The sequence below is a fragment of the Epinephelus lanceolatus genome, chromosome 21, assembly GCF_041903045.1.
Source record: "Epinephelus lanceolatus isolate andai-2023 chromosome 21, ASM4190304v1, whole genome shotgun sequence".
NCBI classification, from domain to species: domain Eukaryota; kingdom Metazoa; phylum Chordata; class Actinopteri; order Perciformes; family Serranidae; genus Epinephelus; species Epinephelus lanceolatus.
Genome location: NC_135754.1, coordinates 34,829,887 through 34,857,117, shown reverse-complemented (window position 1 = coordinate 34,857,117; position 27,231 = coordinate 34,829,887). Strand labels below are relative to the sequence as shown.

The 27,231-nt window shown below is 42.9% G+C and overlaps 1 protein-coding gene across 2 annotated transcripts in view; it reads left to right on the top strand.

Annotated features, from left to right (window-relative positions):
- The window catches only part of LOC117247266 (cGMP-dependent protein kinase 1), a 95,810-nt gene that overhangs the window by 47,554 nt on the left and 21,025 nt on the right, over window positions 1–27,231 (top strand). For both annotated transcript variants that reach the window (XM_078163229.1, XM_033611675.2), the window contains exons 3-8: window positions 4,886–4,999; window positions 17,360–17,465; window positions 19,373–19,436; window positions 19,644–19,721; window positions 19,808–19,902; window positions 26,629–26,694. In XM_078163229.1, the coding sequence (XP_078019355.1) occupies window positions 4,886–4,999; window positions 17,360–17,465; window positions 19,373–19,436; window positions 19,644–19,721; window positions 19,808–19,902; window positions 26,629–26,694 (523 nt within the window). The remainder of the gene's footprint in view (window positions 1–4,885; window positions 5,000–17,359; window positions 17,466–19,372; window positions 19,437–19,643; window positions 19,722–19,807; window positions 19,903–26,628; window positions 26,695–27,231) is intronic.

Below are 27,231 nucleotides of genomic sequence, written 5' to 3'. Positions count from 1 at the left end.
TCATTCTGTCTGTCCCACGTTTTTCTACTCACTGACGTGGTCAATCTATGTGAAACTGCACATAGGCATTGAGGATTGGCATAGGTAGAAGGTGACAAAGCTACCAATGGGTATGGAGTAGTATCAGTTAATCTGCCAACAAATCAATCTGTCGGACAACAAATGAAAAGTTTTGCTTGGCTACGGTTCGGGTTCGGCCCACTTGACATGCTGCTGTGTTGTGCTATGGCCTATTCAAGTGCTGGAATTTGTTGTTTACGTGACAACGCCTGAACGCAACACAGTGCTGTGCTGCGGGTGCAAGTGTGTGTGTGTGTGTGTGTGTGTGCGCGCAACAACACTGGTACTTCTGATCCTTATGTCTATCAACATTTGCAGAAATCTGCAGATACAGAGCACATCTTTTATTTTTTAATCATAGTTTCACTTTAAATTTAAAATGACAAACTCTCTTTAATTAATATCCATAATAATCAAATCAAATCACATTTATTTATAAAGAACATTTAAAAACAACCTAGGTTGACCAAAGTGCTGTACAATAAAGGTAAAGTCACAGAATAACAAAGTGCAGAGATCAAAATACGTGGCAATACAATCCCATGTACACAAGTCCACAAGTAGAGGAACAAATTGGAGAGTGGAAATACAAAAGACTAAAAGAGGGGGATAAGAGTTCAGGAGCGCTCAAAAGCTTTAGAGTCAAAGTGGGTCTTAAGTCTAGCCTTAAAAGTGTCCACAGATGGGGAATCCTTAATGGAGAGGGGTAGACTGTTCCAAAGTTTGGGTGCAGCCACAGCGACCGCACGATCCCCTTTGCCCTTTAGCCTCAATCCAGGCACAGCCAGAAGCTGCTGGTTTGAAGATCTGAGTGCTCTGGAATTTAAAAGGGGACATAAGAGCTCAGAAATATATTGGGGAGCCAGGCCATTAACAGCTTTAAAAACAAACAATAAAACCTTGAATTCAATCCTGTAATTGACTGGTTACCAGTGCAGGGATGCCAGCACAGGTGTTATGCTGTCTCTTGTCCTTGTGCCAGTTATCAGTCTTGCAGCAGCATTCTGGACAAGCTGCAGGCGTGACAAGGTAGATTTGGGGACACTCAGATATAATGCATTGCCATATTCCAGTCGGGGGGTGATCAAGGCATTTGTGATGGTTTTTAAGTGGTTTGAAGAAAGGAAAGTTTTGATTTTGGAGATGTTTCACTGCTGGAAAAAGCACCCTTTCACAACAGTATTGATTTGTCGGTCAAATTTTAAGAGATAATAAATCTCTTATAATTTAACTGAAAGAACACACAGGTGTGGTTCGTCCGTCTCTGCTTGTGTCTCTGTTTAGTCTTTACATGCTTGTGTGTATGAAGTACATCTGAAACATTTGTGTTGCTATGAGTCACGGTGACATTTCCAGCGTCTTGATAATACGTATGAATCCGTCTAAACAATAATGAAATGTCTGAGTGTGATTGAAATAGACAGTTTAATGATAACACACAAACACAAACATCTGCAACAGAAACATGTGATGTTTATACATGAAAAGATTCTTCTCTCCTGTTAGAGGGAACTTTGTCTCTTTCAGTTTTCAGTCTGTTGAACCTCTGCAGCGTTTTGTTCTCCGTGTACAAAAGAAACTAAGTAACAGCTATTCATTAAGAATCATCTACCACCTGAAAGCATCAAAGACCTTTGTGACAGCAGATTACAAGCTTTTAACTGTGGTGTTTAGACTTTGTGTTTATATCCACCTGCTGGACCTCAGCACTGTGGACAGAGACGCTGTATACACACACACACACACACACACACACACACGCCTGCCTAAAATCAACCTGTGTAGTTGTCCCTCCATTGTGACATTAGAAAGTGTCACATTTATCTTGCAAGTGTACTCTTCTTCAACATTTGCTTTACTTCCTGGATTTTTCCCACATGGAAATTCTGACCAATCAAGAGCAGCTTTCTCACACAAGGCATTTGATCTGATCCTCTTGTAAATGCTGCCGTGAGAACACGAACCAACTCTAGGCAATTATACAACTTTGGAACAACATGAGTCCCTGATTCAGACCAAAGGAGACGACTCCAGGTGTGACAAAGAGTTTATCCACCCTTTATTCGACCACCACAGCTGTGATTATGTATCACTTTACAGTCTGTAAAATCACTTTTTAAGATAACAATCTGCTCCTGTTGAATTATCAGAGTATATTTTAGTGATAAATGAGCTGTATTAATTTAAATTAATGTAGCAAACAACTTCACAGAGAGCTGAACATATACTGAGCCAAAGATTCAGCTCTCTGTGTGTTTCTCCTCCGGACTAATGAAAGCAGACAATCTTTGATATGCAAAACCCCTCATTTCCCTTCACACACACACACACACACACACACACACACACACTGGCCACCTGTCATTTCCCCTGCCTGTGTGTGTGTGTGTGTGTGTGTGTGTTGAATGTAATCCAACACTCAAATAAAATAAATGAAAGCACATCTGAGGGATTTATTTTGTGTCCAATGTGTCGCAGCAGCAGAACAAAACACATTTGTTCCTATCACACACACACACACACACACACACACACACACACACACACACGTATGTTGATTAATCTGATTGCTGAATCAAAGCAGACGTGAAGCAGCTGAATTTGCTCCTGCTGATGATTTAATATTTCTACACTACAAATTACAAACAGTTCATTTGAATCAGCTGAAGATGAAACATTTATCCTCCGGTGTTCACGGTCATCTGTTCTCCATAATATTTCAGCAATGATAACAATAATAAGCAATAATGGCTGTAATGATACATGAGTGTACAGCATATGTAACATGGTGTCAAACATAAAAGACAAAAATAAACACCTCTATAGATGAGTCTTGAATCCTGTCAAGGATACGTGTGAAAACGTATCGACAGATTTAAATAAAATGATTTTGATAAATCAGCAGTGAGGATGTCGACAGCAAACATTAGAGCGTCCTCATTTGTTTTGAGGATTACTCAGCTGTATCATGTACAGGAGCCACGTCAGCTGTTTCAGCGCGGCTCATCAGATCAGATCCACTCATCATTTTAGTCCCAACCCCAATACCCCCCCCCCCCCCCCCCCCCCCCCGCCCACTACCCCTTGGCCCTCAAAATGAAGCAACGAGGGGTAGGGTTGAAATCTTTCCCTAGGAATTGGGACACCACTCACTACATCACCGCGTCGGTTACGTTCACGCATATGTAACTATTTTAAACAGGAAACTGCGAGCCATCTACAACGTAACGGTAACGTTAACTACTATTATGCTTGCTACTAACGTACCACTAGAGTAATAAGATATGTATGACAGTTGACTTCTGCTAGCTAGCTAACCAGCTAACATTACGAGGCAGCATAGTTATACTAGCTGGCGTGTTATCGTAAAGTGAAAAATCCAACAATTTTTCAGAACAGGACAGATGCCAGATAGTGCGAGCTAGCTAGCTCGCTAACAAGCAACCTGACAACAGTGACGTTAGCTAGCTGGCTAGCTTTCTGTCAACTCCGATCTAGACATCGTGAATAGCAATAAAAAAAAAGTTCCCCGTCTCTTGCTCAGTGGTAGCCCATGGCGACGTCTACCCCTCACTGGAAAGTCAGCATCTGAAATCCCTCGCTCCGAAGGGCTAGTTTCATACCCACTACCCCTCGTTATGCCCCCTACCCCTACACGCAAGAAGGAATTGGGACACCACTACCCCTCGCTGGGACGCGCAAATCAGGGGTAGGGCTAAGAGGGGGTATTGGGACGGGCCGTTAGTGTAGCGGAGTGTGTGGGGACACACACATAAAACATGAACCAGTTTGGAACCACAAAGTTATTCTGTGTCTGTAGATGGTGATTTAGACCTTTTTAACTTTTCACTTTACAATATATGAAAATATTCTGTCTTTTTTCCTTTTTTATTATTGTTATGTTTTTAACTTAAAATTTATCTCGAAAAGCTCACACACTCAGCAGCCACTTTATTAGATACACCTTGCTAGTACCAGGTTGGACCCCCTTTGTAATTCTTGGTGTCACAGATTCAACAAGGTGCTGGAAACATTCCTCAGAGATTTTGGTCCATATTGACATGATGACATCACATTGAGAGTGAGATCTGGTGACTGTGGAGGCCATTGGAGTACAGTGAACTCATTGTCATGTTTGAGATGATGTGAGCTTTGTGACATGGTGCGTTATCCTGCTGGAAGTAGCCATCAGAAGATGGGTACACTGTGGTCATAAAGGGATGGACACGCTCAGCAACAATACTCAGGTAGGCTGTGGTGTTTAAACCATGCTCAGTTGGTACTAAGAAAATCTCCCCCACACCATTACACCACCAGCAGCAGCCTGAAGCGTTGATACAAGGCAGGATGGATCCATGCTTCCATCTGAATGTGGTTTTTCCAATCTTCTATTGTCCAGTTTTGGTGAATTGTAGCCTCAGTTTCCTGTTGTTAGCTGACAGGAGTGGCACCTGGTGTGGTCTTCTGCTGCTGTAGCCCATCTGCTTCAAGGTTGGACAAGGTGTTGTTGCTTCAGAGATGGTCTTCTGCACACCTTGGTTGGAACCAGTGCTTATTTGACTTCCTGTTGCCTTTCTATCATCTTGAACCAGTCTGGCCATTCTCCTCTGACCTCTGGCATCAACAAGGCATTTTGGCTCACTGGATATTTTCTCTTTTTGGGACCATCCTCTGTAAACCCTAGAGATGGTTGTGCTGAAAATCATCATCGCCTTCTTTGTTCTTAATGTGCTGACTTTCATAAAGTTCCACAGACACCTGACAAACAGCTCGTTGATTTCCTGTTTGAATAAAAGGTTTTCTCTGTGTGTGTGTCTCTGCTCAGAGGGGAAGGTGGAGGTGACTAAAGAAGGGATGAAGCTGTGCACGATGGGGCCGGGCAAAGTGTTCGGAGAGCTGGCCATCCTCTACAACTGCACCAGGACGGCGACTGTCATGAGTGAGTACACTGAGAGAGTGTGTGTGACCGTGTGTGAAGAGTGTGTGTGTGTGTTTCTGCAGCGGTCAGTAATTAATATCCCCAACAAACACGATGAAGAGTTGAAATTCACCGTTTTCAGACAGCAACACTCCACAGAGGAGCTGTAAAAGAGCAGCTGGAAGTTTTTTCCTCTTGCTGAGATTTCCTGTGGTGAAAACTCAGAGCAGCAGCGGGGAACATTAACTGTCTGGGGTCCAGACCGCTGCAGGAAACTGATCAGAGTTCAGGAGACGACAGGAGGAGTGGGAGTGAAGATGCTGCAGTCTGAACCAATAAAACATCAACCGCAACTCTGACAGCTGTGTGTGTGTGTGTGTGTGTGTGTGTGTGTGTGTGTGTGTGTGTGGACCTCCAACTTTTTTGTCAGCGCTTCCTGGTAGAGTGCTCACTAAGCAGCGGTTGCCAGGCAACACCATCCGGTCCAGCCAATGAGCTAAGTTTTGGCAACGGTGTCTCTTGGCAACAGCGTTGGGTTCGAGGGGGATTCGTGTTTTTTTTTTTTTCCCATTTGCTGAAGCTTTTTGCTCGTTATCTTGACATTAACACACAAACTGCAGCTGGAGTTGAGCTGCTTTAATTCTCACTTTAACACAGAGCGCTCGGCTTTATGGCTGCTTCTCATCATTACAATCTGTTTATAGAAAAGTAGTAAACTGTGGAGTCAAAGTGACGTTACAGTGACACGAGTTCAACTTGACAAATATGTGCAGCTAAAAGGAGGTTTCTTCAATGATGGAAAACTCCTCAAGGGTTTTGTTTGGGCCCATAAAAGCTGATAATGTGCTAAACTGAACAGATTTAAGGCGTCTAGACGGGTTTATAAATGCAGGGATTCAACTGCTGCACTTAAAGAAGGATGAATAATTGATTAATCAGCAGGACACAGAGGAGTTTTGTCTCTGAACAACAGTTAGTTGAGTCGGACTCTCAGACCTCTGAACTCCACCACACACACGCGTTTCTCATGTTCACACACTCGTTAATAAACATTAATAATCATCCAACAGTGACCACCTGACACAAACACACACAGCAGCACAGTAAACATTCTCAGCCGATAATATTCGCTGCTGTGCAGTGTCTCCTGTTGTTTCCGTGGTTACAGAGACACTTGGTATCTCCGTAGCAACAGACGGCAGGTCATAAAGCAGTGGAAACAAGAAATAAAAAGTAATGACCAAACAGGGGCCTCTTGTCACCGCAGATACAGACTACTGCAGTACTACTGCAACACTTTTATTGTACTCTGTAGTACCGACAGGTATCACAGGAAATAGATTGTTTTAATCAAGTTAAAGTCTCATCAGTGTGCGTCCTGAGGTGTGCAGAGAGCTGCAGTTTGCAGTGGATGCTCAGACAAATATCACTGGATTACTCTGATACTTAAGAAAACTTAAACACATGCTGACTCTCAGGGAACCTTCTGCAACATCTTTTTTCTCTGATTTCCAAGTGGACATTTCTTCTGGATGGACTTCAGAGATAATGATATCCTCAGGAAGTGTGAGTCACACCAACCCAAGTGCCAAAAAAGAAATTGTTGGCATTGGCTTAAAATACTTGCTTTATCAAGGCACTACCCTGGGTGGAAAAATGATGGGTCGCTAAAAAACAATAATTTTTGGTGCCTAAAAAGCGTCTGAAAAAAAGCTACAGGTCACGTAAACACACCCACATTTGGTGCCGGAAATGTTATTCGTAAAACACTGATGGGTTGCTAAAAAAAACAACAATCTTGGGAGCCTTCAAAGCCACTGCAAAAAATATGTCTCACTTAAAAACACCACCGTTTGGTGCCTTAAAAGCAGCTTGTAAAACATTGACACATCACTAAAAAACAACTACCTTCAATGCCGAAATAGCTGCCACAGGTCACGTAAACAGATCCATGATTGGTGCCTAAATTGCTATTTGTAAAACATTGATGCATCGCTAAAAAACAACCGTCTTTGCTGCCCAAAAAAATGCCAGAAAAAATATGTGTCGCTTAAAAACACCAACATTTAGTGCCTAAAAAGCGGCTGGAAAAAACGCCACAGGTCGCTGGAAAACACCAACACTTGGAGCCTGAAAAGCAGCTTGTAAAACTTTGACGCAACACTCAAAACAATCTTCTATAAAGCCTAAAAAGTTGCTGGTTTGTTGTTGGAGAATTTCTGTTTGCTGCAGTTAATAATGTATTTATGTCTTTGTCCTGTGAATTATATCTTTTTATTGGTTTTAAAACATTTTGCCAAAGGACTGCAGTTGAGCCAGCTGGCTAACAGAAACAGAAATGCTGATTAATGCGTGTTGTCCTTATAAATAAATTTAATTTAAAAAATAAAATTAAAAACACCAACACTTGGGGCCTAAAAAGCTGTTTGTAAAACACGTTGTTAGAAAGTCATTTGTAAACAGCAATGGGTCGCTAAAAAAAACACCCACGTTTGGAGCCTCAAAAGCCACTTGTATAAAACAGCAGTAAGATGCTAAAACACAACCAGTTTTTTTTTTAACCCCCTCCACCTGATGACAGATTCAGCTTAGATACCTCAACACTTCAGAAACAAAAAAGGAAATTCCTGTGGTTTCCACCCCTAATCATGACGTGCCTTTGGCGTCCCCAGATGTGAGTTTGAGCCTCGGGTGATGCAGAATAAACATGTTGTGACACACGATTTCTAAGATGTGATTAGTTCAGTTCAGTAAGTTACAGTAAGTTAGTTATGATCCGAACCCAAAAAGACATCAAAGCAAGACTGAGAAAGGCTCAGGTTGAACTTCTCCAAACTCTGATCCATCTGGAGATCTGAACAACACAGCCTCAGAACCAAGATGCTCGTGTGTAACGGCAAATTTCTGCTGTACGGTTCAGAGAGTCGAGGGGTCAGAACAGACGTGAGGAGAGTGGAGGTCTTTCACAGTGGACGCCTCAGACGAACATGCTGGATCTTCTGGCCAAACAAAATCAGGTAGCGGGAGCATCACCAAGGAGATCACACACACAGATGTTTGGCCTGGCCATCTGCTGAGAATGGAACTGTATCATGAGTCACCTTAAGATGGACGCCACCAGGCAAAAGAAAACCTGGAAGGCCCAAAACCACCTTCTGGAGCTGGAAAAGATGAACCTGTCGAGGGAAGAGATGCAACATGCTGAATGCAACGGAAAGAGCTCACTGAGACTCATCCCACAGGGGATGAAGAGGAGGGAGTAAGTAAGGAGTAAGTCTCCTGTGTTTCCCGTCTGTCTTCCTCCTCGTCTTCATTCCTGTGACTACCCGCTCTGCAGCAGCTGTAATTTCTCCTATGTGTCCTGCAAAATCCTGTCTGCCGTCCTACAGCGGAACAGTGAGGTCACCTGATCTCCACATGAATGTTTTCTTACAGACAGCACTCTGCAGCCTGTTCAAACATCTGATTATGAATTTTAAATGCTAGTCCATACCCATTGAGTGCACAGTTGCCCACGTACGGTTTCACATGGTGTGTGTTTGGGATACAGGTCATAGGAAACTGCAGATTAAATAGTCAACTGAACCCATTAAGAAGAGCAATGTATTCAGACAGAGTGTTTGAAAAACGTGGGACAGACAGAATGACACACTGACAGTTTCCGTGATTATGTACAGCATACCATACCATGACTTAGTCATACCAAAAATTAGAAACACCAACATTGGTCCACAGGGGGAGCCACAGCGATCGGTCACATTTTAGCCATTTTGAAGCATTTTTCTGTTGTTATAGCGCCACCCAGTTGCCAATTAGAGTTAAATTTCTCCAGTCACCTTGAGGCGTCCTGTTCTACATATCTACCAAGTTTAGTAAAAATCCATATGGCGGTTAGGCCTAGATAAGAAATGAGCTCTCTAGCGCCCCCATTTTGTTTGATGGGGTCAATAATGGAGGGGTCCCCTCAGATTATGTGTGGTCATATGCCTACAAAGTTGCGTGGTGATGGGTGAAACCCTTGAGATGTTATACACCTTTATGTGATGAGCCACGCCCTCCGCAATATTCATTGCCTTATAGAAGCTCAGTTTTAGTAAGTTTTCCAACTTTTGCCAAGAGGGAACTTTAGATATTGGTCCCTAGATTATGTTCACCCAGTTTCATGCAGATCGCTCAAACTTCCTAGGAAGAGATCCATTTGAAGTGTTTTTCAAAAAATTCAAAATGGTGGAAAATCTATATAAGCGGAAGTTATGGGTTCTTGAGGCAAATGTGTTCCTCATGAGGAGAGGCATCTCTGTGCAAAGTTTCATGTCTCTACGACATACGGGACATGAGATATGCCCATTCAAAGTTTGACATTTCAATGGGTTGCTATAGCGCCCCCCTTTGGCCAATTGATGTAATATTGCTTCATTCACATCCTCCCATGACCCTCTACCACTGTGCCAAATTTCACATGGATTGACCAAGTCAGTGAGGAGAAAAACATGGAACAGACACACACACACACAGAGTTTCATCATTATATAGTAAGATCACACCACCGTCCTCAGTGAAGCTTCAGTAGAATTAAACAGAAATAAGTGACAGTTAGTAAACAGGAAGTAGTATTAAGCCACAGAGATTAAAGACGGTCAGACTTCCTGTGAAATCAACCAAAGCATCGTCACAGCAGCTGCAGCCACAAACACATCAAAACTTTTCTCTTGTCCCGTCTCTCACTTTATCTACCACATGATTTTTGTTCTTATATCTTCTCTAATAAACACTCTAAAGAACACAGAGTTTGGTCACAGTGTAGTGAGAGTGAAGGTCGTCATCACTTCCTGCTGTAACGCTCTGAAACAATCCTTCAGGATGATGTAAACACACTTCCTGTGTCGGAGCGCAGCGACTTTACTCACTCCTGCTCATTAAACTTTCTACGAGTCTGCACATCTCCACGGTAACTGCAGCCAACACACACACACACACACACACACACACACACACGCAGTGAAAGCTCTCAGGTGAATGACGGGTAACCATGGTAACCAGCTCTGTGTGAGCATCGGTGCCAAGGTTTATGGGATGTCAGAGGCTTCAGCTGGAATCAGGAAGGTAAAGAGATTCAGATGGCTTTTGAACACACACACACACACACACACACACACACACACGCACACACACACACATTTATTTCATCAGTTCTTGAAATTCATATTTTTTAACTGTCAATATTTTCACTTTTAAAGACATCGGATATAAAAATATGAAATTTGATTGTTCCCTCATTATATTTACTTTAAAAAAAAAAAGTGTGTGTGTGTGTGTGTGTGTGTGTGTGTGTGTCTCTTCAGTAACATGTTTTTTTTTTCTTTTCTGTCAGATGATTAATGAATTTATTTAATCTGAAAATATTTTTTTCCTTCTCGGATTCAAGCTTTTTGTCGCTGCGTCTGAACTCTGTGAGGAAACTAACAGGAAGTGACACGTTACAGGAAGTGAGAGCTGCTTTCATCAACTCTCTAATGTCCAGAGGACAGAGGACATTAGAGAGGAGAGGAGCTTTCTATTCTTCTTTCTGGTTCTTTCATACTTCCTTTATTCCTTTCCTCCATCCCTCATTGTGTACTTCCTTTCCTTCTTACTTCATTCTTAATTCTTTCTTTCATTCCTACTTTCATCCTTGCGTTTGTCCTTCCTTTCATTCTTTCCTTCACCTTTTATTCTTTCTTCATCTTAACTGCCATCTTTCATTTAATTTTTCCAACATCCTTCTGTTTGTCCTTCCTTTTGCTCTTTCCTTCATCCTTCCTTTTGTCCTTCATTCCTTTCTTTCCTTCACCCATTCCTTACATTCTTTACTTCATCCTTTCTTTTGTCCTTTTATCATACTTCCCTTTGTTCTTCCCTTCATCCTTAATTTTATTCTCTCCCTCATCCTTTATTTGTCCTTCTTTTTGTTCTTTCTCTCATCTTTTCTTTCATACTTCCTCTCATTCTTTCCTTCAGTCTTATCTTCATCCCTCCTTTCATCCTATCTGTACTTCATCCCTTCATCCTTCCTTTCATCCTTCCTGTCCTCCATCCTTCCCTCCTGTTTGTAGCTGTTTGTTTGACTCTGTCTTTTGTCCCGTCCATGTGTCTGTCCAGCGACTGTAATGACGACAAGCAGCTTGTTGATGTATAGAAACGCTCTCAGCTGTTTGAGACGAGATGTTAAAAAGACGTCTCTCCAGGTGAATCACGACAGGACAGATCGTCTCTTCAGTCGAGTCCTCATGAGAAATGACATGAATCCACTTCAGACGTCCGTCTCCACTGATGAAACGTCTCATCTGGGTCCAAAGTATCAGACAATGTTAATAACCACCGCCGGCTGTTCTTATTCAAGACATTCACAGAATCAGCTGTAATCAACGTTTGTTCCCTGATGATGATGATGATGATGATCTCAGTCTGGAGGCTCATCTGTAAAACCATTAAACACTGGAGGTGCATTTGATTTCTCCTCCCTGTCTCTCCTGCTGTGTTGAAGACATGAACAGACTCTCTGCAGTGACGGAAAACAAACCGATATCTCTCCATCGTTCTCTGATGTCAGTCCCACAGTTCTCCTCTGTCCTCGGCCGTCTGGGGAATCAAACCTGCGTCATCAGGAAGGTGTGATGTCTCCACACGGAGCTTCAGCCTCCAGAGAGCTCACACTTGTGTCCTCCTCCCTCTGGGGACGATTTTGGCTGGTTTGGGAGCTCTCTACCATCATGACCAGTGACGTTAAAACCAGTCGCCTCCTGTGCACTGATTGGTCCATTTAAACCGGACAGCAGGAGACGTGTCCAATCAACACTTTGAAGTCACCTTGTGGTCACGTTTCCAATTAAAAGTTTAGTTTCGGGGAGTCGCTCTAAAACCAAAGCCAAATGTTGATCTGCTCGTCGAGGTTTCTTCAGGTCACTGTGCACTCCAGAAGTTTCCCCCACAGCGCTCAGGTGAGGTTGAGACTATATCAACGGTAGTGACCAGGTGCCAAACTGTGAGCAGCAGGCATCCATGAGACACAGCACCAAAATAACAAATATAACGAGGCAAAATCCCAAACGAGAGTGAATGTGGGCTTGGTTTTTACTTCCGCTTTTCATTGATGAGTGTGTTTACCAGGCCGCAGCCTCTGGAGCTCCCCAACACTGAAATGCCAAAAACTGCAGTTCCTTAGTTCTTTATTTTATTAAAAATGTGAACAGCTAAACAAGTCACACGCCCACACTTTGATATCAAACTGAAAATGACAATCCCACTGTCTCTAATGTATAACCATGTTTTAACAGAATAAAGCCCTATTCGGACAGGATTAGTTTAACGTGGAGACGTGGGGTAAAGTAGTTACTACCAGGGATTTTAGTCCTGTCCGAACACGCCATGTCTGTAATCATTACGGATAAGGTCAGTAAAAAATTTTACCTTCTGTAAAACAGTCTGGAGAAAATACCTCAGGTAATATTAATCCCATGCGAACGTGATCCATATTTATTTCCTACTTAAATGATACTTGCAGTTTACTCAAAGATGCCTTATAATTTTAATATATTTAAAGTTTATATGTATGGATAGAAAATTCAGTTATATTACAAAATAATATCTCTCAAAGGCAGAAATTCAGATAGGCCCCAATAGGGGACACATACACACACTAGAGTGTGGCTACCCGATCTGAGCCCGACGGTACCCAACGTGTTGTTCCGGGTTCGGTCAAAAATGTATAAATTGTATTCGGGCTCGGGTTGGATTCGGTCAGCTTTCAGTGAAAATGTAGTGTAAAAATAAATAAAATCCTATTGTCTGTCCTGTTTATTGCTTGGGGACTGTTATTTACGTGACAACACCTGAACACAACACACACAGACACACATTGGCTGTTTGTTTCTACCTCTCTCCTCGCTGGAAGTCTCGGACCTCCAGCCGCCCGCCTCCGCCTTGATTTAACACTGAAAATAAAATAAAAGAGGGAGACTAGTTTTCCTATTTTATCTTATTTTGTTATATTTCTCCCTCTCCTCTCGCTGGAAGCGTCGGACCTCCCGCCTCTCCCTCTCCGCGGAGCACCCACGGCGCATGCCCGGCCTGTTAAACAGCCTGTAACCACTGTGTGACACAAACTCAGTGCTTTAGTAATTAAATAATATCAGGCTCGGTTCGGTTTCAGACATAACAACACAGAATGACTGTCAGGTTTGGACAGAAATATGCAGCCGTGCCGCACTCTAACACACACACACACACAAAAGGAAAACCGGACATTATCATCAATTTATAAACACCCCCCGGACGACCCGGACAGGACGGGCAAAAGAGGACGTTTGGTCAGCCTACCATATTTCGTCACGTCCTGTTTACAACCATTTTTCTGTGTTTACAACTAGTTTTCCGTGTTTTTCCGATGATGGAGGCGCTTGAAGAAGCATTCAGTCGTGACAGTGGACATTCTTCTAATGATGGCGTAGCCCTACGTGGGAGACCAATCAAACAAGTCGAGAAGAAAGCACTTTTCAGAGCCGCAAGACTTCTGGTTGTGTTAGGTAGGCCTAATATGAATCTTTATTGCTAATCGTTGTGTACACACAATCCTGATCATGGGCAATAATTCATATTAATTGTTATTATCCTTCAGCTGATGCTTACAGGACGCACATGCCGACAGGGAGGTGACGCCAGGGCGCAAACCGAGTTACCACCCATCTCTGGTAGAATTACGGAGATTTCTTGTCCCCTGCGAATCAGACATTTATATTACAGACATCCTGCGGTGAACTGACATTAGTCCACATCCCGATGTAAAACTAATCCCGCCCGAATAGTACTTAACATTACTCAGATTCACAGTGTCTTAAAACCAGATGAAACTCACCTGACAAAACACAGGCAACTGAATCGAGGGAACTAGTCCATTACCCAGTTAGCAGCGTGTTAGCTAAGCTAGCACATTGTCATATGGTCTCTCTGAAATCCACTGCAGAAGTTCAATTTTTTTAACATACTCGAAGCAAAGTCCAAACTGAAATATGACAAAGGGGAGGAGTTTCACAGGCAGGGAAAATACAAATATATTTCCGACCATCTGCTACACTATATACCATCCAGACCTCTCAGGTCTTCTGCGACAGGTCTGCTTTGTGTCCCCAAAATCACGAATAATATGGAGAAGCAGCATTTAGTTTTCATGCTCCACATATCTGGAACAAACTCCCAGAAAACTGCAGGTCTGCACCGACTCTCACTTCTTTTGACTTCTCTGTTTGCAGCTGCCTTTTATTAAATCAATTATTTATTAATATCTTACACTGCACACTCATTTTTATTATTCAAATACTTTTATTGTTTTAAACTGCACTGTAACTTTATTCTTGTATTTTTTTAGTCTTTTTTTATATTGTAAATCATTCAGTAATTCATTTTGCCTCTTTTTCTCCTCTTTTACTGTAAATCTGTTTCCTTTATTATGTTTTATATTTCACTGTTCTGTAAAGCACTTTGAATAGACCTGGTGTATGAAATGTGCTGTACAAATAACGATAGATAGATAGATAGATAGATAGATTAACAAAGTCATACAAAATATTTCAAAAACATATATTCACAGTCAACATGTACCAACATACAATTTAACAAAACAAATGTGAAGTAAACTAGGAAAACAACGAGAACCATAAATAAATAAGGATTGTCATGACTGTACCTTTTGAAAATCATTTCTTTATACTTTTTTTTAAATTGCTTTTTAAGTTCCCCATTCAGATTGTTCCATATCTTCACTCCTCAAACAGAAATACAAAAACTTTTCCTGGTTGTAGGAAAACTGGGAGTTTTAAAATTAATTAGCCCCTCTTAAATTATAAATTCCTTCTTTTTCTGTAAACATGTTTTGAATATTTGCTACTAGTAAATTATTTTTTGCCTTAAACATCATTTGCGCTATTTTATAATTGATCAGATCAAGTTTTAATATATGTGCCTGTAAGAATAATGGGTTTGTATGATCCTGATATCCGGCTTTGTGAATGATGCGTATTGCTCTTTTTGAGGAATGATTAATGACTGTAGTGAAGTTTTGTAATTGCTGCCCCAGACCTCTGCACAGTAACTTAAGTACGGTGAAACCAGTGAACAGTACAGAATGTGGAGTGATTTGTGATCTAAAACCTATTTTGCTTTGTTTAATACTGCAATGCTTCTTGATATTTTGGAGAGGATATTTTTGATGTGTAATTTCCAGCTGAGTTTTTCGTCTATTGTAACACCAACAAAAATTTATTTACAGAAACTTGCTTAATCTTAATCCCATCTACCACAATATTTATTTGGGTACCTTTTCCCAAGTTCCCAAATAACATGCATTTTGTTTTGTTCAAATTTAATGATAGCTTGTTTTTATCAAACCATATTTTTAATTTACACATTTCTGAAGTAATCTTTTTGTAACTGACAAACATCATCTCCGGAACAAAAAATGTTTGTGTCATCAGCAAATAAAACAAGTTAAAATGTTTCAGACACACTGCATTAATCATTAGTATATAGAATGAACAATTTAGGGCCCAAAACTGACCCCTGGGGGACACCACAGGTAATGTCCAAACATGAAGAGCAACAATCACCCACCTACATAAACTGCTGCCTGCTAGACAAATAACTTTTCACCCAGTTGAACACAACCCCCCTGATGCCGTACCTTTCCAACTTTTTGATTAATATGTCATGATTTATGGTGTCAAATGCTTCCTCATTTTTATACCACGTCTGTTGCTCTGAACGTCTGATAATGACATGGAGCCCGGTCTCACTCAAAAGTCGTCAAAATCCGGCGCTTGTGCAGTGACTTGCACCTTCAGGAACCAACGATAAAAGGTGTCCTTTAAGGTCGGCATGATACGTGGCTGGGTGCCCTTATAGTTTAATGGCGCCTGGCGGCATCAGGGGGAAACGTGGCGGAACAAGGACAAAAGTTAATGTGGTGAAAGTCCGACTGGATGGGTCCAACAAACACCAACCTTCACCTGAGAAAGTGGTGTTCACTTCCTGTTCTTTTTTCCTAAACCCAACCACGTGTGTGTGTTGATGAAGGGAAAAAAAAGTCAATTTACAGTGTTGTACCGACGTAGTGCTTTTATTTTGAAAGAGACTGTATGCAAACTATACATTTCCTGTGAAAACAGAAGTGTATTTTGAAAACAGACAATACATGTAACAGGCTGAAGTTGACACAGCGTCCCAGAACGTCAACAACCAACACACCCAGGGTACCTTGAACGTCACATGTGGACGTGGAAAGTCCATGACCAAACGTGGACATGTGACGAGGTCGCAGTGAGAATGTGATGTGGATGTGTTTCCACTGGAGTTGGTTAAAGCCTGGTGCATCTCATACAGACACTAAAGGGTGCTCATATTCTTTGACGCCCTTGGAGTGAGTCCAGGCTGCAGATATCTTCCTTAATCCCAGCAGGAAAATTTAAGAAAAGATCTTTGGTGTCACAGTCACAGAGCTGCTGCTTTTCCTCTGGATGTTTGCGGATTAAAAATACTCCGGAGGAAACAGATCGTGTGATTGAATTGGAAAGTGAGTCCCATTCTATCTAAAACTAATTATAATGATTTAATACGGAACATGTTATGAAGATTTAAGAGAGGTAATGTTGCGTGAAATGAGTCGACTAAACCCTGACATTTTCTGGTGTTCAGATGAAAAAACAAAAACTGCAGTGTTTGTTTATCTGATAAGTTTATTAACTTTGTCTCAAAAGAAAAAGAAAAGATGGATCATTGAATTCAGATTTCTCCAGGATTATATAATCAATATTTTTGTCAGTGATGTATAAATTTAGTTTGCTGCTTGTGTTGTCGTGTGGGCGTCGTTATATTTATGACGCTGTTATGAAAATGTAATTCATCCTTCAACAGGTTAAACATATGAGCGAGCTGCTGCAGGGTGGAGGCAGCGGTCACTTGTTTAACATCACACATACATAGACGCGTGTACTGTTGCCATGATGACGCCTGCATACTGTACACACACACACACACACACACACACACAGCAGCAGTATGTTTTCTTCTCATCTCTTCCTCTCACATGCAGATCAGAAACACACACACACATGCATGAACACTGACACGTGCACAGCTCTATAGAAACACCTAATACATTAAGTATTCATATATGCGCGTACACACAGCAGCACGCTGTAATAATATCATCCAGATCCTCTTACCGTTCCTTCAGGAGATTATGTTGATTTATCTGCAGCTCTGATGTGACGCTGATTGTTTCGGTACATTCGTGATGTTTGAGAACACGTGGAGCAGTAAATAGAGTTATCATGATGAATGTGTGTGTTGCAGCTCTGATCCATGTGAAGCTGTGGGCCATCGACCGTCAGTGTTTCCAGACCATCATGATGAGAACTGGACTCATCAAACACGCCGAGTACATGGACTTCCTCAAGAGGTGAATGCAACTCACGAGCAGGTTCAAATCCCTGCGAGACGATCAGTCAGCATGTTTACATGACATCAGAGGAAATTGATTTATTGTGTTAGAACAACTAAAACCAGACTATTAGGGTGCTGTCAGCCCTAGAGTCGTCTCCTTTGGTCTGAATCAGGGACTCATGTTCCAAAGTTGTATAATTGTCTAGAGTTGGTTCGTGTTCTCGTGGCAGCATTTACAAGAGGACCAGATCAAATGCCTTGTGTGAGAAAGCTGCTCTTGATTGGTCAGAATTTCCATGTGGGAAAAATCCAGGAAGTAAAGCAAATGTTGATTTTAGCGCTGCTCATCGTGGACTATATTGCTGTCATTGTTCATTTTAGTCAAACCATACAGTTTGAAAACGAGGCGCAGCTCCAACTAGAAAACAATGTTTTGATGCATTGGATGTGCTGAATGTGCATATTAAGGCAGTACAGGAGGAGGTGCACATTAATAATCCTCCAGGACTGTAACATGCTCATGTTTAACCCAAACAATGTGTCATGTGACTGCAGTTGCTTCACATCCAGGTTGCAACACCTTCTAACCACAAATGAACCACAACCATTTGTAATCTCTCAAGACAGATTCTGTGGGCAGCCCTGTGTGAAAGACGACTGGGGGGGCTTTGAGTTTGAACGATGCTGCGCTTTAGCCAATCACAATGGAGGGGGCGTGGCCGAGACGTGCAGGTGTCCCCAGGAAATGTGTACCTACAGAAACAGCAAGATCCGCGTCCATAGCGACCGCTCCACCCAAAACACCGTCTCGTCAACGTGAAAAAAATTTTTTTCCAGCGGATGTCTGAGTTACAACATGATTGAGCTAACTGGAGTAGTTTCATGTCGTATCTGACACCAGGAGGCTTTTAACAGATGACGTCCTGATGTTAGCTTTGCTAACTGTCCCTGTCAGCTGCAGCCACTGATGCTTTCTAGACATCGTGATTTCCCAAAACTGAATAAATCCCACACATAGCAACACAAAACTGCTTTGCTAGCTCAATCACGTTGTAACTAAGATATCCGCTGGAAAAAATATTTTATTCACGGACTGTTTATTGAGTTAATACCTTATTTTTATACAGTCTATGGTTATTACAGACACCGCTAACAGCTAACGTTAACAGCTAACGGTTAGCCCAGCTAATCTACGATAACCATGTTATTAATTACAAAACGTGCACATGGAAATAGTAACGTTTGTTCAATCATTGTGTTTATAGACTTTACAAACATCAGATTAGTCTACACGGTGATATAGTGACGTGAAAAATGTGATATATAGCTAAACTCTGCTGGTTTTCTACCCAAAGTATTTGTAAACAACATGGAGATTCCCTGGGGGCACTGCCGGAAGTGAAGGGCGTGAGCGATCGCTGAGGCCTCTGCACTTCCGTTAGTCGAAAAACTCCGGGCTGTGCCTCCAGAGGTAAAGGAAGAAAAAAAAAAGTTGTTTTTTGTTTTTTTACCGATGGATTTCCAGATTGCACCATTTGTAACCGGATTGAGACCACCTCTTCAAGAAGGTCTCAGTCCGGTTGTTTTGGTGTGTTCACACCTGCACTAACGAACCGCACTGAGGAGACAAACGAACTTGAGTTCGACTGAACCGAATGAAACAGGACAGCTGTGAAAGCAGCATTAAAATCCATGTAAACATGTTAGTTGACTGAAATTGTCCTGCCTGATCTAACGCCGTGCTCAATTTATGGTGACAGGTAACAACTACAATAACGTAACATTTGTTAGATAGTACTTGTGTTTTGTCCAGAAACATACAACCAAAGCACAAAGCAGAAACAGAGCCGATGATGAACAGAAGAAACAGTGTGATAAAGAAAAAAAGCAAAACAAAGAATCAAAGTCTTTCTCTCTCTGCAGCGTTCCCACCTTCCAGGGTCTTCCAGAGGAAACTCTCAGTAAACTGGCAGACGTCATGGAGGAGGTGAGAGTCATCTCCACCTCCAAACATCCTCAAACCACCACGATTACTGTGAGAATTAAAACCGCACTGTGAGCGGAGATTGAGAGAAATCATCAATGGACTCCGGCTGAAGCTGTGAAACTCTTCCTTCACTCAAAACACAAAACATTTTAATTAAAAAAAAGATCAGAACAAACTCACAGTGTGAATCCTCTTCTGTCTGTTCAGACTCATTATGAAGATGGAGAGTACATCATCAGACAGGGCGCCAGAGGAGACACCTTCTTCATCATCAGCAAAGGAAAGGTAACACAAACCGTCCTCTCTGTCCTTCTATTGATTATTGTATTGATCTGCTGATTCTGATCACGGTTAATCACACGTTCTGTCAGGTAAATGTGACCCAGGAGGATCCGGCCAGTCAGGAGCAGACGCACCTCAGAGAGCTCAGCAGGGGGGACTGGTTTGGAGAGAGGGCGCTACAGGGGTAAGATCATGTGACCTCTGACTCCGAGTCCTGAACCTAAAGCTAAATAAACTATGTTATGATTCGAGTGGACTGCTGGGAGAAAACTGCAAACTGTCTGCACCTCCTCCTGGCTCTGTTTGCACTTTGGACAATCACGGGTCATTTCAGGAAGAGGGCATTCCTATTTTCTGTTTGGGCGGTGGAGAGTCCTGCAAATCAACTCTCACACATCACACCTATTTTGGCATCCCTGCGTTGGCTTCCTGTCTCTTTTAGAATTCATTTCAAAGGTCTTTTAATCACACACAAGGCTCTCAATGATCTGGCACCACAGTATGTAACTGAGCTCCTCACTCCTTACACGGAGTCCGCTCCGCTTATAGTACCCCCGGGTCTGTGAGCACCTGTGTCTGCCTCTTCACCAAGCGCACAGTGAGCAGGAGAGAGAGGGGGGTGGGGACTGAGCTAGGGGGTGCGAGTGCTAGGGTGGTGACGGGGAGTCGATAACGGTGGACAATTTAGTCTCGAAGAAATCAAAGAATGCGCCACTATGGCAACACTTTGACTTTGAGCCAGACGAAGGAGGCAACCCTTGTTTGCACTGATTGAGTAAGCTGCAAAATTTATTTGTAAAGAATAAAAGAAACAACTTGTTACTGTCACTCTGTTGTCCTAAGGTCATTTTTTTATTTTAAATGAGTCAATTGCGCCCCCAAGTGGCAAAAATCCGGTATTACTGACTTGATGTGTTTTTTTTACAAAAAACGGACCATTTTTTTTTTCTCATACCGACCCAACCCTACTTTTTACCTCGATAAAATTTGGATCGTTATTTCGTCCCCCCTTTCAAACAAGCTCGCCCAACAGGGCGTCAGGTCCTCAAGTGTGATATGATACCTATGTCTTCGCTGACTTCCCCAAGACAGGGGGCCTGGCGGGCAGCAGCTCCAGAGACAGACCCCCAGTCAGCAGCCACAGCATTCTGAATCCAGCCAGCACAAACCCCAGCTCTGGGGACCAGACAGTCTTGACTTCCCGCTGGATCAGCAAACTTTCTGTTACTGCTGTTACACATTTTAGACCCAGTGCTGCTGCTGGCCACCAGCTCGCTGTGATACCCCGCTTTGGGGGTTGCTGCTGGCTGAATTTGAGGCGCTACAGCTGCCAACTGAAGATCTGTCTCCAGAGCTGCTGCCCGCTTTCTTCATGGGGAAGCAGTCCACAGTGGCAGGGAGCGAGGCGGAGGGACTGTGGGGCGGCTAGCAGCTAATTATTGTCTCATTTGTGGTCTGATAAACAGAGAAAGAGACAGAGAGGGGCTGAGCTGCTTGCAGCTGTGCACTGAAATGAGATTAAATAAATCAGTGTATGGGAAACACTGGGTTACTTTATGAAGTGGGTGCATGAGCCCGTGGGCGTCTGGTGGGAGGGGCTGAGGACAGAGAGGGGAGAGCTGCAGATTTCTGCCTGCCCCAGTTTTAAACCTTAACCCCTAAGCTTCAGTAACACTGTGGGCAACAACCTGACCCCTGTTTTTAAGTCTTCATTTGTTTCCCTTTGTTAAAGTGCCTCTGTTTACAGTGTGCTGAATGATCCATCAGCAGCTCCCAGCAGTGTCCCCATCAGCGTACAGACGACCATCACTGGATCACTGTGATACTGAAGGAAACTTAAGAACGTGATGATTCTCAGTCAACACCTGCAGCGTCTTTTTTCTATTTCTATATAGTGAATTAATGGATGTTTATTCCCGATGGACATTAACGATAATGATGTCCTCAAGGAGTGAAACTCACACTGAATCTAAAAATATGTGAATAAGATTTGTGTGTGTTCAAATTCAACTGAGTTATGACTCCAAGAAGGAGGCAGATCTTTGACGCTAACTAAACACTTGTTGTTCTCAGTATTTTAGGTTTCCTGCATCCTTCTGTTGTTTCACCTCACACTGTGTCTTTACCTCATGTCTCTAACTGCAGCGTCACTAACAGAGACCACACCAGTAAGATAAAGATTTTAATGAGTTATTGCATATGATGGATTATGGGTTCTGAGGAAAGCGTGAAGGGGTGAGGATCGAGGGATTAGGAATGAAAAGATGTGGATGGGGGAATGAAGGGATTAGGGTTGAGGGTCGAATGGATGCGGGATGAAGGGTTGAGGGTCGAATGGATGACAGATGAAGGGATGAGGGATGAAGGGTTGAGGGTCAAATGGATGCGGGATGAAGGGTTGAGGGTCGAATGGATGACGGATGAAGGGATGAGGGATGAAGGGTTGAGGGTCAAATGGATGCGGGATGAAGGGTTGAGGGTCGAATGGATGACAGATGAAGGGATGAGGGATGAAGGGTTGAGGGTCGAATGGATGAGGGATCAGGGATGAAGGGTGGGGGGTCGAATGGATGAGGGATGAAGGGTTGAGGGTCGAATGGATGAGGGATGAAGGGATGAAGGATGAAGGGTTGAGGGTCGAATGGATGCGGGATGAAGGGTTGAGGGTCTAATGGATGACGGATGAAGGGATGAGGGATGAAGGGTTGAGGGTCAAATGGATGCGGGATGAAGGGTTGAGGGTCGAATGGATGACAGATGAAGGGATGAGGGATGAAGGGTTGAGGGTCGAATGGATGAGGGATCAGGGATGAAGGGTGGGGGGTCGAATGGATGAGGGATGAAGGGTTGAGGGTCGAATGGATGAGGGATGAAGGGTTGAGGGTCGAATGGATGAGGGATGAAGGGATGAAGGATGAAGGGTTGAGGGTCGAATGGATGCGGGATGAAGGGTTGAGGGTCTAATGGATGACGGATGAAGGGATGAGGGATGAAGGGTTGAGGGTCGAATGGATGAGGGATGAAGGGATGAAGGATGAGGGATGAAGGGTTGAGGTATGAGGGATGAAGGGGTGAGGGTCGAATGGATGAGGGATGAAGGGATGAAGGGTTAAGGGTCGAATGGATGAGGGATAAAGGGTTGAGGGTCGAATGGATGAGGGATGAGGGATGAAGGGTTGAGGGTCGAATGGATGAGGGATGAAGGGTTGAGGGATGAAGGGTTGAGGGTCGAATGGATGAAGGATGAAGGGATGAGGGATGAAGGGTTCAGGGTCGAATGGATGAGGGATGAAGGGTTGAGGGTCGAATGGATGAGGAATGAAGGGTTGAGGGTCGAATGGATGAGGGATGAGGGATAAAGAATTGAGGGTCCAAAGGGATGAAGGGGTGAGGGTCGAATGAATGAGGGATGAAGGGATGAGGGATGAAGGGTTGAGGGTCGAATGGATGAGGGATGAAGGATGAAGGGATGAGGGATGAAGGGTTGAGGGTCGAAGGGATGAGGGATGAAGGGTTGAGGGTCGAAGGGATGAGGGATGAAGGGTTGAGGGTCGAAGGGATGAAGGGTTGAGGAATGAGGGATGAAGGGATGAAGGGTTGAGGTATGAGGAATGAGGGCTGACAGATGAAGGGATGGAAGACTGAGGGATGAGGGATGAAGGCTGGGTTTCCGGGTAGCTAGCGAGCACAATGATGAACGTGTTGAGTCAAAGGCAGGAACACAGGAGTGATCCCAGGAGTGAGACTGAGTGGGGGAGTTGTCTCTTCGTGAGCTCGGCTTCGGATAGAGCCCCCACTGGTTCCTGTATGCAGAAAGGAGCAGAGAAAAAGATGTAAGAGGCAAGATGGGATTGGGTGGGTGAGAAATGTGTCGATGGGTCAAGAAATTTTGCACCACTGAGGTTTGAAACAGCAGCTGGAAACATAACTACATCATATCGCATTTAAAATGTCTCCTGCAGAACCACCGAGGGAATAAAGAGCATTTATGAGACTGTCTGAATGTTTCATGGAGTATCGACTGGGGAGAAAAACATGCACACGCTAAAAACATGGAAGATACCGGCTGCTAAAAGCCTGACGTGTGTAAAGACATGTAGCTGTTAGAGTGGAGGACCCTCCAGGCTTCTCTGCTGGTTCACTGACCTCCTGTAGACATCTGTAGAAAGTAGGAACACCCTTTTTTAAAGTGGGGGTATTTCTGAAAACATCACATTAGAGACAGTGGAGAGTGAGGACGTTTATGCAATGTGAGGACGTTTATGCAAAGTGAGGACGTTTTTTAATAAGTGCAGTCAATTGTGAAAATGGGATTTTTTGTGTGTGGCAATTGTAGATCATTTGGGTAGATGAGGACAGGTTTGAAATTACGAACAGGTTTGCAAAGTGAAGGCGACAATTTTTACAAAGTGATGACATTTGTAGAAAGTGAGGAGATTCTCAGCAGATAAGGATGTTTTTTAAAAGTGGAGGTATTTTTTAAAATGTCATGTCTTTGGTAATTGTGAAACATGTTGGTGAATGAGGAAACTTCGGGGAAACGAGCAGGATTGCGGAGACATTTTAGTAAAGTGAGGATATTTGTTATAAAGTCGAGGCAATGGTGAAAACATGATTTCTTTTATTTCGTTTTTTGGGGGGGTTTTTTCGGTAATTTTTGACAATTTTGGTAAATGAGAACGCCTTTGGACAGTACAACTATGTTTGCGAGGTAGAGATGAAAGGGAGACATTTTTAGAATGCATAGACTGGATAAAAACAAAAATGGATGTGGCCACCGTGACCTCACGTAATGGTTTATGGACTCCTGTTTTGAAATCTTTTGGCCTTCGTCATCTTGGATTTCTTTTAGCCAGATGTGACCATATCTGGACGAGAGGGTGACGCTTGCTGCTAGCTTGGTTAATGTGGTGCATTCACAGCTATGATTAACTGTAACTATACTAATGTTAATATTTTGCTGACAATAAAATGTGTAGAACCATAAAAGCAAAATACACTAGTGAAAAAGTTCAGTATCTGACTCTAAGGAAAACAGGACTTTTTCAGGCAACCAAAATGTTACAGTTAACTTTCATGAACTGAAAACACACTGAAATCTAAAATCTGGGGTTACACCATGGTTACGTTACTTAACCACTGTTGTCGCTGTGTCAGTCAAAGTGGTCACACCCTGAATTATGAGTAACTTTAAGCCTTAAAGGGAAATTTCGGTTTATTCCAACCTGTCTCCTATCGTCCTAAATTTGTTTCAAGTGACTAGTGACATAAAAATAATAGTTAGCATGTTAGCCGTTAGCCTAGATACAGCCGGGGCGCATAGTAGCGTCAGACCTGTTAAAACATAAGTGAACGGGCAACCTTTAAGTGCAAAGTTAGTCCACTAAACAAGCTTTTTTTTCCACAAAGACCGCCTCCTATCGTTAGGATAAATGTCAGAGAACATATAGAAAATGACATGTAAACGTGTTGTCTTACCTTACCGGTGTGCTGCCATGTTTGTTTACCATCTAGCTCTGCTTTCCAAAGCGCGGCCGAAATATCGCGAGAACAAGCAGCGATCTCATACCGTGCCTGAAATCTCGCGAGCTCTAGATATAAAGCCCAGCTGGATACTACTCCAGGTGGAGGTGTCTCGTCCTCGGTCACATCCAGACCTTGAAAATAAGGCTGCAACCGGTCCCATTCCTTGCAACAGAGGCATTCCTCTTCTGTGGGCACTGGGGCACAGCATTTACAGGTACACCACCAATCTGCAGAGCTACGCAGCCTTGCAGCAGCCATTCCTCCTCTCTCGTCCTCTACCTGTTGCGCCTCTCTCTCTCTCCTCCTCCGTTCTTCAATTTCAGGAAGCTCTTCGTCAGTGTATTCTGGCTCAAATAAATAAGGGCGGCCATCAAACTCTGCAAAATCAAATTCCTCCTCCACAAAGTCAAAGTCTGGCAAAAAGTCAGCCATTATTCTATAAATCTTTCATAAAATAAATGAATGAACTTTTCAGGCTACTGTCCGGTTCTCCCTTCCAGCTGTTGCTGCTTGTTCTCGCGATATTTCGGTAGCGCTTTGGAAAGCAGAGCTAAATGGTAAACAAACATGGCACCACACCGGTAAGGTAAGACAACACGTTTACGTGTCATTTTCTATATGTTCACTGACATTTATCCTAATGATATGAGGCGGTCTTTGTGGAAAAAAAGCTTGTTTAGTGGACTAACTTTGCACTTGAAGGTTGCCCGTTCACTTACGTTTTAACAGGTCTGATGCTACTATGCGCCCCGGCTGTATCTAGGCTAACGGCTAACATGCTAACTATTATTTTTATGTCACTAGTCACTTGAAACAAATTTAGGACGATAGGAGACAGGTTGAAATAAACCGAAATTTCCCTTTAACACCAGGTGAGTCATTAAACAGGTGAGTTATATATAAACTCAGCCCCATACAGTCATCATGAATGTTGAAATTAGCTACAGAGACCAAACTGTTTTTGTACCAGGCGGTAAAGATGTTTATTTTTGCTGTGAAGTTCAGGAGGCTGGGAGTCAGCCTCTAGTGGACATTAGAGGAACTGCAGCTTTTGGCACTTTGACAATGGATTTAATTTATCAGCCATGAACGCTGCTGCTTCGTAGAAAGTGAGGACATTTTTAAAAGTGTGTGCACTTTTGAAAATGAGACACTTTGTTTTGAATGAGGACACCCTTGGAAAGGTGAGGACAGGTTTGCAGAGTGGACGTGAGGACACTGTCTCGTCCTCTCCTGATGGACAGTCAGATGGTAGAACGTGTCGTGGTTAGATCCCTCCTGTCCATGTGGAAGTGTCCTTCAGCAACACACACTAAAGTCCAAATTCTTTCCTCTGTGTGTGTGTGTGTGTGTGTGTGTGTGTGTGTGTGTGTTGTATCCACAGTGAGGATGTGAGAACAGCCAATGTCATCGCTGCTGAGGCCGTCACCTGCCTAGTCATCGACCGAGAGTAAGACACACACACACACCAAATGTAACAAAGTAAAAGCGCTCATTATGCAGACCGGCTCAGTTCAGAGTTTTATATCAGTTTCTGTACTAAATAATTATTATTATTGGAGCGTCAAAGTGTAAACAGTATTTTAAATGAAGTGGAGTCTGAAGAACAATATTTCCAGCAGTTGTGAAACAGATTCTGCACAATGAGTACTTTTACTTTTGGTACTTAAAGTATATTTTGATTACATGCTTGTACCTAACAACAGTACGTGATTAAATGTACTTTGCTATTTTACAGAGGTGGTCTAAACTGCTCAGTTCAGTCATGTTTCAGCACCACAAACTAAGCTCCGCCCACCTCCATCATGTTTGAATGCACCAGATGAAAACTGTCTGCTGAGTGTGGTGATGTTTGATTTGAGTGAACTGAACCTTTAAGACTGAATGCGTTTACAGTGTGAAGCTGTTGGTTTCTTAAAAGCTGCTGCTGGCCTCTGCTGGTTAACTTGAACAACTACATTATTTATCTACAGTGGCAGAGAAAGGT